The sequence below is a fragment of the Nomia melanderi genome, chromosome 3 (genome assembly GCF_051020985.1).
Source record: "Nomia melanderi isolate GNS246 chromosome 3, iyNomMela1, whole genome shotgun sequence".
In the NCBI taxonomy this organism is placed as follows: domain Eukaryota; kingdom Metazoa; phylum Arthropoda; class Insecta; order Hymenoptera; family Halictidae; genus Nomia; species Nomia melanderi.
In genome coordinates this window covers 9,368,168-9,388,803 of record NC_135001.1, presented here as the reverse complement: position 1 = coordinate 9,388,803, position 20,636 = coordinate 9,368,168, and the positions used below count along the sequence as shown (strand labels likewise).

The 20,636-nt window shown below is 41.4% G+C and overlaps 1 protein-coding gene and 1 long non-coding RNA gene across 7 annotated transcripts in view; one reads left to right on the top strand and one right to left on the bottom strand.

Moving 5' to 3' along the window:
* The window catches only part of DAAM (disheveled-associated activator of morphogenesis-like protein), a 97,645-nt gene that overhangs the window by 67,726 nt on the left and 9,283 nt on the right, over positions 1–20,636 (bottom strand). Inside the window, exons 1-2 of one of the 6 annotated variants that reach the window (XM_031982190.2) lie at positions 2,602–2,729; positions 1,986–2,259 (exon numbers count right to left, since the gene is read on the bottom strand). The exons of 1 other annotated variant lie outside the window; for it this stretch is intronic. Coding sequence is in view for 1 of the 5 variants with exons in the window: in XM_031982136.2 (XP_031837996.1) it covers positions 10,009–10,020 (12 nt within the window). In the remaining 4 variants the exon portion in view is untranslated. Of the gene's footprint in view, positions 1–1,985; positions 2,334–2,555; positions 2,730–10,008; positions 10,032–20,636 lie in introns of those variants that run through there. 4 more of the 6 variants (XM_031982172.2, XM_031982163.2, XM_031982180.2 and 1 more) reach the window with 4 other exon arrangements.
* LOC116429355 (uncharacterized) lies at positions 8,377–9,534 on the top strand. The gene is made up of 4 exons (XR_004235480.2): positions 8,377–8,527; positions 8,634–8,695; positions 9,065–9,137; positions 9,240–9,534. It is a non-coding gene; the product is annotated as an uncharacterized LOC116429355 (long non-coding RNA).

The following is a 20,636-nucleotide window of genomic DNA, read 5'->3' as shown; positions in this document are numbered from 1 at the left end:
TTAATTACTAATTCGATTTCAACGCGGTATCTTCTTGTGTCAGTCTGTTTACGATTTGAAACTTGGAACTTACTGTAAGTGTTCCTTGGGCAATACCCACTTGATAGTCGGCTCCGAAAGCAAGCGTTTCGTAACGCACCACCGGAAGAAGAGGTAAATGGAAAACGGTGTCCGAGTGAAAGATTTTCGTAATCATGGAAAGTCTGCGGCTGTCACTTGTAATACTTTTGTCACTCTCGGAAAAGGAAGTGGCGTTTTATTGATTGTCGATTTGAACGGTCAATTTATTAGGTATTAAAGTTACATAGAAACTTGGTTTGTGATTATGTATTTGGTGGAATTTAATAAGCGTAAATTGTATAGCGTATTTGATAGAAGTAAAGGTACTTTGCCATTAGAAATTAATAAAACGGTGGTATTTGTAACTGTGAAATTCAGATTGCAACCATCGAAATGGTAAAAATATCAAAATATCAAAATATCAAAATATCAAAATATCAAAATATCAAAATATCAAAATATCAAAATATCAAAATATCAAAATATCAAAATATCAAAATATCAAAATATCAAAATATCAAAATATCAAAATATCAAAATATCAAAATATCAAAATATCAAAATATCAAAATATCAAAATATCAAAATATCGAAATACCAAAATATCAAGTTATCAAAATATCGAAACATCAAAAACACTATAAATCAGATTAAACGAAGTCCAATCCAATTTATTTGAAAGGCTTAGTCGATGAAAACTCTATCGCAATCCTTTCCCCTGTCAACTTTGGTTCTTTTCGATTCCGGTTTCACGAGTGACACCTTAAGTCGTTAATTAATGCAACATCACAGCCTCGTCACCTTCCTGTATCTTCCCCGCGTTACATAAAGCCGAGAAGTGGCACGGAGACGCGACACCGGAACGGTATTCCCCGTTGCACGCGTGTCACGTGTCCACAGCGCGACGAGGCGTCGATGATCCTCGATGAGAGAGGATCTCTGTGTAGTCTGCCGTTGCGCACCGAAATGACGTGTCCCGCGCCGTATTGCGTCTGACTTGCGGTATTTTCCGACGTGACTGCATCGTGAAACTCGATGATCCCATAGGTGGGACACCGATCGGTGTGACACTAGCATTTCCGGCGAGATTTGATTTGTTACGTTTTCAGGCGTGGATGGCGCGCCTGCTGGCGAACACATGGAGGAACTTATCTCTATATCCGTACTTTGGACCTTTTGGGACAAATATTTTTTCAGTAAATACAACACTTTTTGCACAGTAATTCTGTATATATAATTAACGATAAATAGAAACCATGTAACATTATCGTGACCTTCGTTGAATACAGTTGTTGTTTGAGTATATGTGTTTAGATATACCTATTCAAAATATAGTAAAATATTTGATACTGTTTTGTTTAACTTAAATGACTAACTTAAATGAAATTCAACAAAATTTCCAAAAGTTACCCCCTTATCATCCAACTTTTCCTCCAATATCATTACTTCGATACTTAAACTCCAACTGAGCTTTCATCGTACCTCTACAAAAAAAATCAGTACTTCCGAGACAAACCACGCCCACAATGAGTCTTGCAAAATTCCAAAAATAGATTATGCACCACAGAAATCTACTCGAATAACCCAAAACAAAATTTGCCTCCTTTTCGACGCTCAAAACAACCTCTGCGAACACAACGGTGACACGTACCAAACGAAACAAACGGTCGCTCCAGTGAATCACAAACCACGCTAAAGCATTCCACCCTAATCGTCCTCGGCAACACCGAAATTACCGCCGTTTGATCGGCTAATCGTCCCCAATGTTCACTCATCCGGTGACATCGCGGTCTCGTCTCAATTTTTCATATCGTCCGGATGAAAAAATGATCCACATCCTCCTGTATGGCAATTGGCCGCGGCTGCTTAACGCGCGTCTAGCAAATTAGAAAATAGCCGACAAAAGGCGTCGGGTTCGCACTTACGGGTCAGCGGGGTTGCGCCTCGTGAGACGGCGCGTACAACGCGCTCTCATCGAGCGGTCGATCGCCGGACATTCGAATTCACCAATCTGTACAGCTGATGCTCTAACCCGAGGCCACTGGTCACGATTAAACATCCACTGGAAGACTATCCAACCGTATCCCAAACAACATCCCTTATTCACGGATGCAGCGAATGCACTTCAGAAATTCACCCTTCGGATCCGCCCGTACCGTTCGTCGCAGCGAACAGGATCAGCTTCGCACTCGCGTATACCTTTGACAATCAATGTAACTAGTTGCACATCACAGGCACACAGAGATGCACACGTATGCACCGTACATGATTCACTTTAAAAGGAAGATAACAGACCCAAGGAAGACAGAGAGGGAGCGAACAGAAGAGGAAAAGAGGAACGTTTGTTAAGATACGTGTCCATTTGCCAATAGATTTAGCGAGGTACTCTAGAGAAGAGCTAAAGTTTCTATGAAGCGCATACTGCAATGAGACGATCAGTTTGACAATGCCTGGGGGACGGTTATTCTCGCTGCAGTATCCGTTAAGAAACTTACTTCAGTGAGCGGCCGGCGATAGTTTTACTCTCAAATGGACGCGTACCTTTAGGCTATCGTTCACCACGTGGTGCAGCGTGTAGATGCACGAGAGACGCGACACGGCCCGAAGGAGCTCCGATGAATTCTGCGAGACTTTTGTGTGTGCGTCGACGAGGCACGCGTGTGTGCGTGGAAATGCGTGTTCCCGCGTGTGTCACGTGGCCCTTAAGCCCGGCTCACAAGGGGCAGAAGAAGCGTCGCCTATGTGGAGGCCATTGTTGCGTCTCGCGTAATCGCTGGCGCGGGCTACCATCGCGTCGGGAGCTTCGTGGTCCGGGCTACTGCCCTACGGGAGAGAGGATCGACCGGAGGGTAGTTTATGGCGCGGCACCCCATAGGGGACTGGAGCCCTCGTGCCATGGACCAAACATCTGCCCTGAACAAGCCCCACCACCGTCGTCGACGGACAAGCCGTATGCATTTCGACCGGCAGCCGTCTTTCCCCCTTGCTCGGTTTCCTTTCTTTTTCTTGTACCCTGTATATATAGGGTGATCCTCTCGCTGGAGGGACGAACGGAAAATCTTCAATTCTTGGTGGAATGACGACGTGTACTGCGAGGAGAGCTTTCGATTTTCAGATTGCTCGAATGTTTGCGAAAGGAATCGTTCGACTTCTTAGGTTGAAATTGTGTCCGTGAACAGAGGGACTTCGGTGTTTGGATTATAATGATGTCTGCGAAAGGAAATGCTCCGATTGTTTGGATCAAGACGATGTTTGCAGAACAAAAAGGTTCAGCTTTCTAAATTGCGACGCTAAAAATATCAAGTGGGAATTTTAGGAAGTAAGCTGTGTTCTTAGGAAAATATTTCCAACGTTTCTTCGTTATTGACTGTTCATCAGGTTGGCTGCAACACAACGATGACACGACATTGGTAAATTTTTTCTGTCGAACACAGGTTACTTTCAAGTGACTCGAATAAATAAAATAGTATCACTTTTAGTACCATGATCTTGAAAATCAAAGTTCTCCTTTTCATAAACATTGTTGTGATTTAGACACTTCAGGAACATTCCCTTTCGCAGACCTTCTATCAACCCAAAACACCGAATGTTTTCCTTTATAAACATTCTCACAACTTAAATAATAGAGAGAACCTTTTCAAACCAAGAAAGTATTAAGTCTATCAATCTTAGAATCACGATACCATCTCAATTAACAGAGTCATTAATTTTTAGTACCTTTAACAAGGAGATCACCCTGTATATAAATATGCACGCGTTTATCTGTGCACGTATGTGCATATATCTCGATGTTTTTTCTTCTCCTCCCTTTTACGCTTTTTCCTTCAGCTGAATTTCTCGACGCCCTGGCCCACGCTTCTCTGTTGGTTCGGAGTGGGTACAGGTTCGCTCGAAAATGGTAAACGGAGCGTGGCGAGAGGCCACGGATTCGTGGCGGATGCGTGCGCGCCGGTGCACGGTTACGCGACCGGGAAAGGAACGCCGAGGGCGAAGCGATGTCGGAGCGATTAGGGCGGTTCCGGGAGATGCATAATGCATAGGCGTTGATGCATGGTCTTCGGGATCGATTTCGTGGCATTGTTTTGAGACCGGGAGGGATCGCGTGGCGCGGCGAGGTGTTGCGACACAGTGGACGATACGTGGGATGGAATAATAATCGATCGGGCTGAGGGGAATTAATTCATCGCGTGCTGCCTTCTTTTTTGGAACTCCATTTCTCGATGTAGGATAGGGGCGGCAAGTAAAATTTTCATGGAACGTAATTGGACACCGCGTTAATGAGTCAACGGTTGGTTAATGAAGGAAATTATTCCGATTATTTGTTCGTTATTCGAAGCATTTGCATTGGCTGCTATTACCCTGACGAAGTATTAGAATGACGAGAATTTAGCTGGATAATTATCTTGGAGGAATTGTTGATTGAAACGATTTCAACGATTCTCGAGTCTAGTTAATAAATTCTCGTTAATCTTGGTGTCTATGGAAGTGCATTTGTGCAATTCGCGAGTATGGAGGTTATGAAAGCGATAAAAGGGAGATTGTGGTGCAGTTTCATTTGTTATTGTAGGAATTTAAATCTATCTTGTAGCTCTATGAATTTAATTCGTGAGAATGCGAATTTGCATGAAAATCCGCGGTTTAATTGGAACTTGTTTTGCTATGATTATTTAGCTAACTGTAAGTAGACTATGAACCTTTACGCGAATTCAAATAACAGTGAAAATATTATGAAACTTTGTTGAAGACTTGAAATATGATCATACATAGTAATGTATACAATATTGTACAAAAGTTTCAACTTTCAGAATAGATAGGAGTCATAAAAGACCACTGTAAACTGGGGGGAAAGGAAGTATTCAAAAACGTGCGGTCAGTGTTGTTCCAGACACCAGTGCTCCACCGGAAATGCAATGCTAATTTAATGCGTCACCACACCCCATGAGCCAGCGCTGTTCCTGCCCCTTGGAAACGGAGTAATTAGGATTGTTTCACGGTTTATTAAGACTGGGTTGCCAGACTCGTTTTTAGGCTTGCCAAGCAAGACCATTTAACCAGCAGACCATCCTCATACTTGTATACACTACAATTTTCATAATATTCTACTATAAAGTAATGCAAAATAATCCAACAAAATAAATAAACCTTAACAATTGAAAACAATTCATTTTCTCTCACGTTTACATCGATACAATCATTATTTTTAGTATAATTTTCCTAATAATAAATCATTTACGATACAAAAAATTAAATGATCCAAATATCATAAATAAATTAAACTGTACAACAAAACAGTAAATTAAACAACATCAGTAACATATGATTTTTACTTCGGCGAAAGATTAGTGATCTAGAGTAAAGTCAATTTCCTTCCCCATAAATATGCAATCTGACTTTCAAAACCCAGTCGATCGACAATTTCTACAAAGAGAACCCAACAATTACGTTCACAAGCCGATCCATTAACATCGATGCAGTCATGATCATTAATACAATTTTCCTAATAATAAATCACTTACAACCCCTACCCCTTATCAATTTATCAAAACTGTCAACTGTCATAGAATTTATTTTCTTCCTCGCAGAATTGCAGTCGGATATTCAGAATCCGGTCGATCGACAATTTCCACAAAAGGAACAGAAAAATTACGTTTCCCAAGCGATACAAACCGAAGCAGGCATCCCGGCCCGCGTCGCGGCGAAAGGAAACCGCCGAAGCCTATTACAAAGCATGCACTTGCACGCGAACGACCGCGACGGTAATTATATGCGTGCGCTGGGACCGGGACGAAACGGGACAGAGAGAACGTGCGAGAAGGAGAGAGAACGGAGCGCGTGCACAACTATTTTGCGCGACGAGCGGCGATGACGCGCGACCTAGCTGCAAATTGCAGTCGGTCATAGGAGGGTCAGCCCGACAATTGCCAGCAATTGACGGCAATTAGAGCCAGGAGCCGTGACGGTCGTGATTTCGTCAACGAACGGGACAGCGACTCCGTGCAAACATACGCCTTTCGTTCTAGGGGGATGGTCCAATTTAAAAAGTAAAAAATGGATCCCTTTTCTCCTTTTCACGTCGAATCTTTCGCAACTGTATACGTCTAACTATCGTAATTTTGTGATCGTGACGGTCCTCTGTTTCTCATTTTTCTTTTTAAATTATAGACTTGCCATTGTCTTGAACGTGCTTGTTTTATTTCCTTTCTCTTTGTATTAGTAAATTTGTTGATTGGAAATGATGATAGTTGATTTGGCGATTTTGACATTTAAATATGCTTACGTTTATAAATCTAATCGAATGTTACACTTTTATTTATGTATATTTTAACCTTCCTCCGCGTTAAATCCATTTTTATTGATATTCGTTTGAATCTAAAATGTGGTAAATTATAGGACTTGATACATCAAATTTAATGGATAGAGTTTTGTTTGTTTCGAATTTGACCACCCTTTCCTGGACAACTTTTGAAGTGTTTATGCAATGAATTTTTATATTCCGCGTGCTTTGCTTGATCGTTACATGGATACGTGAATAAAACATTTTTTCCTCTGTTACTTTGTTCGAGTTTTTGTTCGAACCTATAAATATTAGCCACGCATCGACGTTTCATGGAAAAAAAAGAGTACGATCTCAAAGCTTCCGACACTTTCGCCCCCCAGGTCTAATGAAAGGCGTAACTGAATTCAAATCAGAGTTTCACTCGGTTCGATTGCGAACTACCGTGGAAACGCTTTGTTGGATAAGCGTTGCAACTAATTACACCTGCGCTACGCGATGCTAATCGCAACAGAGAAATGAGCATGAAAATGAAACGTTGTTAATAACAATTACAATATTCCGAGGGAAGAAGTTCAACGAGATAATTGGCGAAGAGTAGAAAGTAATGAGGGTCGATGAACCTTTCGTTTTCCTAGAAAAAGTAACGTCCTCTGTGAAGCCACTTCTTCTGTCAGTCTTTGGTGGCCTATTAAGGAACTACCCTGTGACTGCCATTAATGGTTTTGAAGAAATCGATGACGTGTCTCTGCATGTACCGAGCAAGTTACAGAATGCTATATTAGAAGTGAATAGAATCTGTAGATTATTGATTGCATTGGTACCCACGAAATATTAAATACCAACAAAACTTGCTCCATTGAACAAATTTCATAAATGAATCTTTAACACTGAATAATTGTACTGATCAGTAGTTAAATGTCAATATTTAAAATATATTTGAAAAAGCTGAAAGAATTGAAAAATTTGTGTACTGGATATTCCGCGATTGTAGTTTATTATAAAAACTGAACATTAAACTCTTGATTACCATTCCTCGACTCGAAACCGCCTACCAATAGTTAACACCGATAGCCCAGCGCACAGTCTAGACAATATACTAAAAGTCAATTCCCTTGGACGTCTGATTTTCAATATTGATTTTAACAGTAATACAGAACTCAAAAATTTCTCGAACTAAAATTTCATAAGGCTAATCTTACAATCGTTTCCACGACTGAAGAATGATTTTCACGAAGACAGTAGAAGGTAAGACGTCTTCATTCGAAGGTAAAGTAGCCATCGCGCGAAGCTGAAGCGAAGTAAGAGGCGAGATCAACGGTGTCCTTGATGCCGGTCTCTCCTAACAAGGGTTGCCGGTTGGTCCGCTGAAGTGACGGCGCGACCAAATGAACATCCCATAAAAGGGACGCGTTCAACCTTTCCGAGAAAGTTCGGTCGAGATTCCTGGGGAGGAAGAAGTCCACGGGGAAGCGGGTTTGCACCCGACGAAACAAAGGAAAGACGATTTTCAGGGAACAGAGAATAGAAAACGGGGGACACTCCATCTCGGTTTTCATTTTTCCGGTGGGAAAGACGGGTCTGATTAAAATTACCAATACAAGTTTCATCGGCAAAGTTTTCGCAAACAATTCACCAATCCCGGGCATTGTCCACAGTAGTTTTCGCCAACAGCAGTTTTAATTGTCGAAAATTTTAATTGATATGTAATACATACTACAAAAAACGTTCGGTTTAAAGATTTATCTACCATGAGAATTATTGCCAAAGTAAAAAATATATATCTTGGTTGTTATTGTCGTCGATTAAGATGTTGATTAAAATTTTTAATGGCCAAAATTGCTATCAGCTAAAATCACTGTTGATTAATATTGTTTCCAGTTAACAGAGTTGTCGTCGAATAGTTGTTAATGAAAGCTGTGTCAATGATTTCCATTCGACTCGGAAAGTCATCGCGGAACGAAGGTGAAAACGGCAGAAACAAATCCGCGGGGTCGGCGTTGTTATGTGACACGGTCCGCGAGTGGGACTCGAGATGTCAAGCGCTTTGTTATTGATTTCGCGTTCGCGCGAGTCATTGTTTCGTCTCAAGGGGTCTGCATACGGTCTTTTCGCACCCGGGCATGTTTGTTGAAAAGATTAGCCGAGGCTGGGTGTATTTTCCGTGTCTGGCTCGGGAAAGAAGAAACGGAGGTGGGACGCACAATGAGTCTCTTTAAAACGCGGCTGTTACTTAGACTGAGCTGTTTGTGAAAATTATAACGTTGTTCTTGTTGAATTATTAACCCTTTACTTTCAGAGTGCTGTATTTACATGAAGTTCATTTTGTATCCTCTTATTATACATACCTATACGAGGAAGGTGAGCATTTATTGTTAGACAATTTAATTGCAATATGAATAACATTTACATTTGTTGCTATATAAAATAATTAGAATATTAGTTACATTCAGAATTGTTACAATATAAAATAGTTCTGATATTAATCATATTTAGAATATCGAATTTTTTACTCGGAATGCTTTTACTAATCAAGTATAGAATTTTTTTTAGCGTTAATTTATAAGATAATATTGATAAATGAAATGTCACCGGCAGACGTCTCATCATTCACAACATCATTTTCTCTCGAATGATGACTGACCTAACCAAAAAATGAACAACCCAATTATCGCGGCTACATAAGGGCTGAGATACATCACATGACATGAATCTTTTTTGCGTCCGCAGATAACCTTGAGTTTGTTCAAAAGGACGAACAGACGGGATCCAGCGACATCTGTCCGACAAATTATTCTCCAAGGTTCGGTTTAATTTCGAAGATGTTGAAGCGTCAGTTTTTGGCTGGCTCGACGTGTTTAGTCTCCGAATCCGTGACGCGGACTAATTGTAACCTAAACCGTAGGGCGTGGACGACCTTCGGCCCCAATGATGCGGGGTTAACGACACCGGGCGTGAGTAATACTTTTGGAAAATATCGGAGGAAAGTTATCAGTCGAGCACTTTGGTGACTCACCGCTGACAGAAGGTTGAACAACCTTCGGAAATGTGAAGTGCACAGGAGATTAACGTATGGTTCCATTAGCTGCTGCAGCAATCAGTGGCGACATAAGAATTTCGTCAAACGATCCAAAAAATGTAGGGACTTCTGTGATTAACTTCCTGCCTCATAATATCTTGCCACACCGATGACGAGATGGTTTGAAACACAATTTGAAAAGTACAAGTGTTATCCAGTTTCTTTGCGGTCAAGCTAAATATTGATCCTCTGTTATCAACTGATAATTTTTAGAGCAGTTGTAGATATAGTGTCTACCACAATGGAATTCTTCCTTTTCCTAGTCAATTATGAACAACAATACAATTCTAATAACTGGAATTGCGAAGTAAATCCTAAGTCAATGGATTAATTCATTGACTACCACGAATTTATCACGTTTCACATGTGCAAATATTTTCATTCAAAGCGTAGATAAATATTACCAATAAATAGTTAAGTCTAATTAATGATTAGTTGCTGAATAGCACAGACTTCACTGTAAGCCACTATCTACTTAAATCACTTCACTGTAAATTCTTCGACGATTCGATCGTAATTCATCTGATTGTAATCATTTATCAACAATTTGGTGGCAATTGCCAACGAAAGCCAGCATAGTAATCAAAATACTTACAAACTTTCTCATACTATTCGCTCACTGCAGAAGGTTCCTTCGTTTCGTAGAATGTTCTGTTTCCACCGGAGAGGGAATTCTTGTTTATTTCGGAGCAGCTGGGCGACGTTTTCGTCTTTTTAGTCGCGCTGCCACGGATCGGGGCTTTAATGTCCCACCTCCGCGCTGCCACCGGTCTCCTTATCGTCCCTTTTCACTGAATGACGTCATTGTCTCGCCTCCTTGAAGGCTGCGGGCCTCGAGGCGCGCGTACAATATTTTGGCAGACGTCGTCCGGGGCCCTCTGACTCACTCGAAAAGAGAACACACGGACCATTGTGCACCGGTCCATCCTAATGCCCCGTGCACACGGGAACGCGAGAATCACGTGCGACCGGGCGATGCGGCGGCACACGAGTCTGATCGATACCCGATCTGAATGAATCACGAGATTATCGCGCGTAGGATGCCATGCGCGGTTCCGATCGAATTACGCGGAAATTCTGATCATTGGGGAAGGTATTGCGGAATGCTTGAGCTGATGTGGATGGAAATTACGTAAATGATGGCTGGTTAATATGCTAGAAGCATTTGCGTAAAGAAATGTTTCAAATTTTCAGCTTGAATTGTTTTATTCTGTTTTGGTTCACTTTTTAATATTACGTTCTAACATTGCAGTGACAATATAGTAGAAATATTGTCGAAATGTAGTTACAATATAGTGAAAATATAGTCGAAATGTAGTTACAATATAGTGAAAATATAGTACAAATATAATTACAGTATCTCCGTCTGTACAATCAAACTGATCTATCATTAAAACTATAAAAAATTCATTAAAAGCACCAATATCCCCTAACGATCTCATCCTTCGGTTTCTAAATCGAACGTCCACTTCCGCGCTAAAAATAAAACCTAATTCCGCTCGTCAACAGTCATTTCTATGACTCGGAAAGCGATTAATGATGATCTCTCCTTGCCGCGGCACATAAAACTCCGTTATCCCCTAACACTCTTCCTTTTCCCCTTTTGCGAATAAAAGTGTCCATCTACAAAGTAACAAAAGTAACGAGCGCTGCAATTTCTTCCAAAACAAAGCAGAACGGGACGCAAAGCATTAAATCACTTCCACCATCAACGTTGAATACCGCAAATTATTCAACGTTCACGGCGCCGCTAATTCTCAGCGTAACAGATGAAAGCGTGCGGCCGAAACAGCTGCGGCAATCTCTCGACCAAGATCAGTTCCATTTTGTGCTAGCCGGCGGATCGTATTTTGCGAGACACCCGGTGTGACATGACGGTATCGCATTCGTTGAATATTCATCAATAAGGATAGAATTTCACACTGTGCTGCGAGGTTCGCCGCGATAATGGGGTAATGTACAGGGGCGGGAGGGCCGGCCGTTGTGAACGAGGCTTAAGGACGCGCGATACACTCGCGCAGGGAGCTGACAGCTGTGCCCGATAGCCCACATGGCGCTCTCTCGCTCTATCTCTCTCCTTCTCTCCTTCTCCCTCTCCGGTTTTCTCTTTCTTTTGCCGTGCTCTTGTCGGGATGCAGGTCTATCGATTTTATCGTGTAGTTTCGCTAACGAATGGTCGGCCAGACGTTGATTAGAAGGCACCGGTTTATCGCTCGATAGTTATTGACTTGTCCTGCGCTGAGAAGAGCCCAGGACTAGGAGGAAGCCCCTCCGGTGTCGTTGCCAATGGTTCGTCTTGAAAGACTCGTTCTTGCGACGACATTACGCCTGCAGTTATTATTCCGCCCATTCGTGGGGATTTCTAGTGTAGGGCGAGACGTCCCGATTTTTTGGGGTTTGACCTCATTTTTCGACTTGTGCTAGATGTTACGCCTCAGATAGCGCTTTGAGAACTATTATGATACGCTGAATGCTAATATGGACGTGTGTAGCACTTAGTAAGCGTTTAATGATTTGAATACTATAGAAGTTACTGATGGTCCTTGACAAATGAATTGTATTTTGTTCGACTAAACAATGAATCGGACAATTTTCCGTGTTATAAATAAGGTGGTATAAAGCGGTGGTGTTCAGTGAGACGAACGTGTGAGGAATAACAACCTAACCAAGAACTAACTCAATTAAATAATTTGATAGTATAATGATACTTTAATAATTGATAATACGTAATAGTTTGAAATGAATCAGCTTTTAACGCGTCAAAGGAAAATAGTTATCGTAAGCTATTTTATTCATTTAGTCGTAGGAGTTTGATTTTTCACATGCAATTCCGAAATATTTTTCTCTTTTTCCTTTCTACCTCTGTCCGTATTTACAACTTTTTCGATCCGGTCGCTCTAATCTGCCGGTGATCAAGCCGCAGAAAGCACGTCAAATAAAACGGTCTTCGCCACTCACGCGACAGAGAAGTTCCAGCTATTATCGGAGGCCGACCACGTTTAGCGTCGTTGTGAATTTAAAAGCGAACCGTCGCGTCGGACGCCCTTGACGGCTGCACGACAGTTTTATAATGGAATATATCTACGATTCGAACCCTTCGCCGTCCTTTCGTAGCGAATTCTTCGGGCCACCAGTCAGTTTTTGCGAATTCGGTGACTATTATTAGCCCGCGGATGTTTCTTGATATTATTATCGATCTATACCTACATAGACATAGTGGATTTCCAATTCATTTTTAAATATTGCCGGTTGACATCTTAAAATTAATGAACACCTGAAAATCCTTTTGCCGTTTTATTATAGTAATTACACTTATGCTGCCCGGTGAACAGGAATTTTCTCTTGGATGCTGATTATATATTCGATCGCGAACGGCGCGCCGTAATGAAGACTTAAATGCCGGGAATAGTAGATAATATATTACGTTCTTTTCAATTAGCGGAATTATAAATAATCCGCGTCGTAAGGATAATGATTACTTTAATGGAATTGATTTATTTTCTTGCTACACCGGGACAACTGGAGCATGCGTTACGAGTTCCCATTTGTATCGTAAAAATTGTCGTTAATGATATAATCGCTTTCCCATACCTCTTGCATAAAGGATAGGTGTAAGTACCCCCTCCAATGAAATTTAATCTCATTACATCGATCGTAACAGCGGCAACAACAATCTTCTGCAATCAAAGGCTCGGCGCATCTAATTTTATTAGCGTTCCATGCCAGCGATAACGTATATTTGTCTCAACAAATTAGCCTATTTGCGGCAGACGTCAAGACGAGAAATATTCCGTCATTTTCAAATATATCTCTCTTTTTGTTTGTAGTGCACGGGTAAGTATGTATATAGATCCTAATATACAATCACAATGGTATAGTAAACAATAATAATAATAATAATAATATAATAATAATACAATAATATTGCTTGACTATTTATCGAGTTAACTGATTTCAAACAACTTAAATTTTCGACGCACTATTCAAACTATAATCCATTCTTCTTAAACTTCGTCACTATACATTTCACATCAACCCCTTGACCTACAACGTCATGTCAGACTGAATAACATTATTAACAATAATACAATGGCATGACAATATTTTTCAACCACTCGTCGAGTCATCTGATTTGAAAGGACTTCAATTTAAAAACACCGGTGCTCAAACTACGATCCATTCTCTTGAAACTTGGTCACCGCGTATTTCGCGAGTCCCTCCATCGTGCAAATATAAGATGGACGTTAAAAGACGGCAGAGAGAAGTTTCCCACAGAACCAGCGCAAACACAATGGCAAGGAGGATCCCGGGTCCGAGCCTACGCCGTCCTCGAGGACGTAATCCCGGAATGGACAATCGGCGTAATGCGGAACGTAGCAGAAAGTAATGATACCTAGACCCCCTCCGCTCGAAAATCCTCTTAAAGCTGCCTTAACGAGTGAACGACCGCGAGCTAGAGGCAGTTTAATTGGAGCCGCCGATGATGAATGGCGCGGTAGTCACGGAGAGCCCCGGAGCGGCAGCTATCTACGACCTTAAACGACGTATCATCCGGAAATTAGAATGAAAGCAAGGCCTGCCGGTCGCGAGCCTGCGGGCCTTGTAATTCGCGGGGCCGTTGGGCCCCGACCCACGGAAGAGTTACGACGTCCACGGATCTTCGACGAGGATCTTCCTCCTATCGCGAGGATTATTAACGATCTACCCGCCGTCTTAATTAGACCGGGACAGAGGCCGTTCTTAACGACCGATACGATTCCGCGGTATCCGCAGGCCGTTCGCGGATCCCGATTATCTCCTCCCTAGCCGCTCGATCATTGGAGATATTGAAGATGATAATCGGGGAATCCGGAAGTGATTGTGGAATTATGGAGTTGAATCGGGTGTGTCACAGCCGTGTTTCAAGCGAAGAGGTGAACGAGTATCGAGTTATTGGCTGTTGAACACTGAACGCACCGTGACCGGTCAAATGACCGGTTTCAAAATATGATTTAAAATTTTGCATTTCCTGTCGTTCATTCAATCGGTTATCTGTGTCTCACGAGTATACACGTCATCTTGAAACTCGAAATGATAGAATGATTTACCCTGTGTTTGACGAATATATACTTTGTTAGACTTTATTGCGTGCGCAACGAGAGATTTTTGAAATTATAGTCTACGGTTAACTTTAGGGCAGTTTCTGTATTGTCGGGTTTGTCAGTTCTTCAATTCTTATCTTTCCTTCATTTCCGTGTTCCTTAATCATAAGAAAAAATGATCATGTAACTTGCTTGTCTTTATTTGGCTGATTACGGTAGGAATAAATATAAAACCAGTTATTTCACTGGTTACAGTGGGAATAATTATATACAAAGTGCCGGTACGGTTAGAGTTAACATCGAATTCAACCATCATTAATGTTACTGTACGAGATGTATTGCGCAATAGATTCCTTCCAGTGAAAATCGCGTCTTCCGTTTTCGGGAGGAAACGTCCGAGGCTTTCACCGCCCGCAACCGTGGCCGCTTACCAATGATCGTATTGTTACACGACGGCATTGTTCTCTTAACGGTCGTTGTGGTAATTCGTTTATGCGAACCGTGACAACGCGGGCGAACTCGGTTTGCGGCGTCAGGTTAAGGGGAATATGACGAAAGCTTCCGTTCCTCGCCAGTAAACAAGGACGAATTGAAACATCGATATGAAAGTAACGTCTGCGGAACAAATAATAATTGGACTGCTAAGAATAGTAATGTTGTAAATCATTCTGAGTTGCGTGATGTGTATCTTTCAGAAAATTAAGAGAAGAAGTTTCACCCTAGTCTGTACTTTAATAATTGAAAACTCCGCAATAATCTCTTCGCTGGCAACATAATGTTCAGAATCCACTTCACTTTCAGCGTTCAACTGAGTCTTTCAATTCAATTATAAAATATTCTCTTGCATAAGAATTGAATGAAAAGAAGGAACGAAGATCGTGAATTTCATAGAGAAAATGTATCATCTCGTTTCTGATCATTCACAACGGTATAAGTCGTAAATTGTCAAAAATGAGACGTTTCTCTCCGAACCTAATGATCTTCGTTCCTTTTCTTAATTCAATTTTCATGCAATATAATGTTTCGTATGAACATCAGCATGCCAATTGTTTCCGCTATTAGAAGAACTTCAAAGCGAAGTAACATTCACAGAAGAGGAAAGTCATGCGTCTAGTTTTCCGAAACAGTGTTGCGTACACCGGCGCATTAACAATAAAGACGTTCCCGAATGCGACACGCTTATGAGAGGAAACACGTGTTACACGCCGGCTACTCTAAATATTTAGAGACCGCCTTTACGTACGTTGTAACGTGAACGTTTCGTTTGGATACCATGAGAAAGCGTCCCGTTCCTTCTACCCGATACACTCCCTTTTTTTCCTTCCTACGTTTTTCTTTTCTCTATTTATCTATCCTCACGGTTCGTGCACCTTTCCGTCGAGACTGTTCTTTTCCGGGGGTCCTACGTCGTACCGTGCCCGCTATTGTTTCATTGGCGGCCCTTAAACTTCGATGAACCTTGGGGGAGTGACGTCAGAGTCATCGGAAACGGGTAATAATGTTCGCACCCCTGTCGCTGACGCCGCGATGCTCTTTGAAGCGAGATTCTTTTGTTCAGGCCTGTGGTGTACGATGCTTCGATGATGCACGTCGATTTTTGGAATTGACTGCTGCGAATGGGGAATTATTGATTGGTCTGGAAAGTGGATGCTCGAATTTCTTCTCCTTCGGCGATTTGATGGTTGTTAATAGAAGTAAGTTGTGGATTAGGTAGGATTAGAGCACAAAGAATAAATATAAGAATATTTTCGTTAGAAATGTGTGGATCGAGTAGTATTAATAATTAGTGTTTAATAATATAGAATTAGTAATTATTGAAAGGTATTTAGAAATAGAAAAACAGTAACTATATAATAGTGTTCAATAATGAAAGGTATTTAAATAATTTATACTTCATTTTCTGTAACTAACAATTAATAAGAATTCATAGAAAACATCACCTAAACTCCTGTGTCCACCATATCAATTTAAATCGCATATTTCTAAGCTACTACTCAGAGAATTTGGAACACGATAATTGATCTAATCAATGAGTTAAAGCGTGCGTTAGTCATTTGCCTGCTCTTCTGGAATATAAATAGAGTTGCCACTACCAAAGTTGTCAGTCTCTATCCAGGACCGAAGAATCTTCCCCAGAAAAGAAGTCCCTTTGAAACTTTTCGAACTAGCTACCCCATCATCCCTTAGCTGTCATCGACTATTGTCCTTCAACCCTCTGGACTGTCTTTGATTATACTCCCTCCACCATTCTCTTCTGCCTACGACTGTCCTTCTTCAATTCCCTCGATAGCTTTCGATTACCCTTCGCTAACCCTCCCGGCCACCCATGGACACCTAAGCATCCCTTAAACATCTTCGACTATTCGCCTCCAACCCCCTTGCCCATTCGCAGCCATCCTCTTCTAACTCCCTCGACCATCTCCATCTCCCATTCTCTACCTTCCCCCTCAGATATCTTCAATCACCCATCTGAAACTCCTTTGGCCACTGTTTCTCACTCCCTTTTAATGGTCGTTGACCTTTACACCTGAAGGACCCAGTTCCTCTTATAAAACTTTCCGCTGCCCTTAGAGGACTTTTGTGGCGCTTGTGGCTGTCGTTAAAATCTCAGACCTCCAGAGACCTTTATGAGAATTTTATGATGCCTTCCTGGCTTCAAAAGACTATGGTTTAAAAGTGTACTAAAAGCAACAGACTTTCGGGACTCAGCAGATATTTCGCAATTCTTTCTATCAACAGGTCTGTGCAAAAGAAATTGTCTTGAAAGTGTCTTCAGCGGTCTGACGACTCTATAAAGGTGATCACGCGAGTAACATCCCTTTATAAACATTCCATCCAATTTATAAATTACCCTGGAATCCTCCTGTCGCCGTCGAATGCATCAATGACAACTGTATCCAAGCAAAACATCTCTGAAAGTCCATAAACAAGTTCCACCCCAACTTAGAAATAATCATCAGCTGACTTTCCTAAGTCGATAAATAAACGGATAAGAAGACATTAACGGTTGGAGCATCCCGAAGCCGAAACGCTGAAAAAGTATTACCCGATCGTCTCGCATGAAATAAGATCCCTGTTGGTGTGAGTAAGGGAAATTAGGTCGGCGGAGGATCGATTAAAAACAACAATAAATTTGGTACGGTGCCCACAGCTGCACGCGGGATGCAACCGGCGGCGGCGATGGCGGCGATGGCGTTCAATAACACGCCAAGCTATTGCTGCACACGCGTGTGTCCAATTCGATGTACAGTTAGGTATGCGTTTGATAGCGCGTCCGTCTGCGCGATCGTAAAGACCAGTAAAAATCGTAATAAGCGCGCCGCGGACCATGTATACTTCTCCACGGTATCGCCACCGTAATTCTCTCTTTCCGTCGGCTACCGTGCGCTGAAAGTTACATTAAAACCTGGGAACGCCGGCTCAGGGCTCAGAGCGAGGTGGGCTGAAGCGCGGGGGAAAAAACGGTGGATCGAAAATGCCGGAAGGCTCGCCGGTTTGTTAGCGTCTTCGCCGTCGCTCGAGACCTTATACATTAGGCGCGCTAATGAGTAGACGTCGGAGCTTTATTAACCTCGCGTTTCCCGGATTAATTAACGGGAACGAATGTTGAACAAAAGTCTCGCCCTTCGGTATCTCGTTCGATTCTGTTGCTTTATTTGTTGTAAATAAATGAAAGTTGCACTGGTGATTAATGTACGCGCTGGGAATACCTTTTAGTGGATTTAGAATTTCTTTGTATGAAAAGGAACATACATTTTAAGAATTTTTTTAGATTTAAGAAATTTAGATGTTAGATTTTTAGTAACATTGTAAGCGTTTAAAATCTTTAGCGAAGACAGTTAAATTATTAAGAGTAACGGGAAGAAATTCATTATTTTTCATTCAGACAGAAAACTTTATTATTTTATATAAACTTTGAAATGTTAATCCGAAATACAAGTTTTTGAATTACTTGTTTTTGGGTTAATATTTAAAAATTTGTATAAATTAATAAAGGTTTCCGTTGAAACTGAAAGTAGTGGATTCCTTTCCGGTATCCGTAAATATATATATATATATATCGAACTCTTAAACGTTAGGAAAAGAGAAAACTACGTATTAATTTTTTACTGTTCAAATAATTAAATTACGTGCTTGTAAATCTCGATTCTAAATATGAAAGCACGATATTGTCAATACACTGACACTCGTTCCCAAAGGGTTAAGATAACTAAAGAAAACGTTAAAGATTTTACGCGAAAATTTATGCGAAACGTTTTAAAAAAGTAACATAGGATTAACGAAAGATTTGTTGCTATAAATTTAGATATTAATAATGAGGAAAATGCTAGTGATCTATGTGTATGTAATTCGCCGCTTAGAAACTCATATATCTTACGCGTACACGGAATGTGCGATTGTGCAAAGCACAGCGAAGCAAGACCAAGAATTAGCATGCTTCCTGCATGATAATCAAGTCAATAAACTCATTAATCGTAAAATGTATCCTCTATCGTGTTTCGCTTTTATAAAACACTTTACGATAGTGCGACTGTATAATCAACCGCGGTTTAATTACAACAGACGATTGCTATCACTTCATAAGTTGCACAGTATTGCCTTTCTATAATTACGCTACAATTTCTATTCGGACATTGATGAACGATTGAACAAGAGAAAATGATATTAAAACGATCGCATAATCGCGTAAGCTGTTATAATCTTATCAAGTATCCCGCGTAGCCCCACCACAAAGGGGACGCTGCTCGAACCTTAAATTGACAAATATTTCCAAGACAAATGATAATAGCATCATTCCCGACACTTTTATTAGGCCGAAATCATAATTTACCGTGTGTTTAAGCTACGTTAATTAGTGACCTTAATACGTTACCGCGCATTGACTTGCAAATACTAGAACCCATTAAAGACTGCTACGACCCCGGCAGTAAATTATAAATGTTAATCAAAACCGTTAATCATCGGAACTGTGCGCATTAGAAAGGCATCGACAGTAAGAAACATCCAGAAGCCCCGAAGAGAGGCAATAATCGGGCGAAATGGAAATTCCATTTGATATCGAGCACGCTCCGCGACAAGGACTTTCTCCGAGGACTCGTTCATGAACGACGAGGTGGCAGACACGTTGATTGTTCAATAAAAGACCGGGTTTCTGGAAATCGGATGGCTCGCGGAGACGGAAAGTCCGTGTGCGCATCAATAACACCGCGCATTTGTAATTTACGGCGCTGATAAAGCTCCGATCGCAGCGAGACGCGACGCAGAAAAAGGTTTCGCGTTTACTGCGCCGCTTATCTTCATTGCGAGATTAAATTAGCCTTGTCGCAATTAGGTGTAAACGACGGCTGCCAGTCGCGGGTTCAATTACACGGATACGCGCCCCTGGAACGGCCATAATTCTCTGAAACCGAAGTTGAATAACATTAAACTTAATCCGCGGGCTGCTATTCAACATTCTCTAAATATCGTTCCAAGATTCTGTAACAGTTTCACGAGGGATTGAAAGTATTTCACTTCCTCGACCGAGCGTGCTCCAATTTTCGCGAAGCCAAGACAAAAAAAAAAACGAATCGAACGGCTCGAAGACCTGTTCCGTTTCTTCCTACTTTATGAATCGTAATTTATGAAACAGCGGATGCACCGTGACAGAACACAAATGAAGTATCACTCTTAAAGCTTTTATTCTCTTCCTTAATCCCGGTACGGTATTCGCGTTCTTGCGCGCAAGCCCCTTTTCCATGTGGTACCGATCTCGCGGATGATCGCGCAAAAAGCTCTCGTAAAACTTTTATATTACTTATCGCGTAACAGGATATCTCGCGGGGAAAATCAATTTTTGTTTAGCCGCGGCGCTACGAGCATTCATTTTCGGGAAATTGATATTCCATGTTAATTGGGCGAAGAGAAAGTATTAACCTTTTCGGTGGTACGGCCGCGTGCGTACGTCTATTAATAATCGCGGGTATCGAAATGTCATCTCTGGTGAAAGAGTCTCTCTAATTTTGCGATAGACTTACAGAATTTGAAACTGTAAGGTGAACGTTGCTATATTCAGAGAATGTCCGTGAAAATCATGGAAAATATGTGGAATTGTTTATTCCAAAGTTTTCTGGTTTCATGCACCATAAGCAACAGTTTGCTT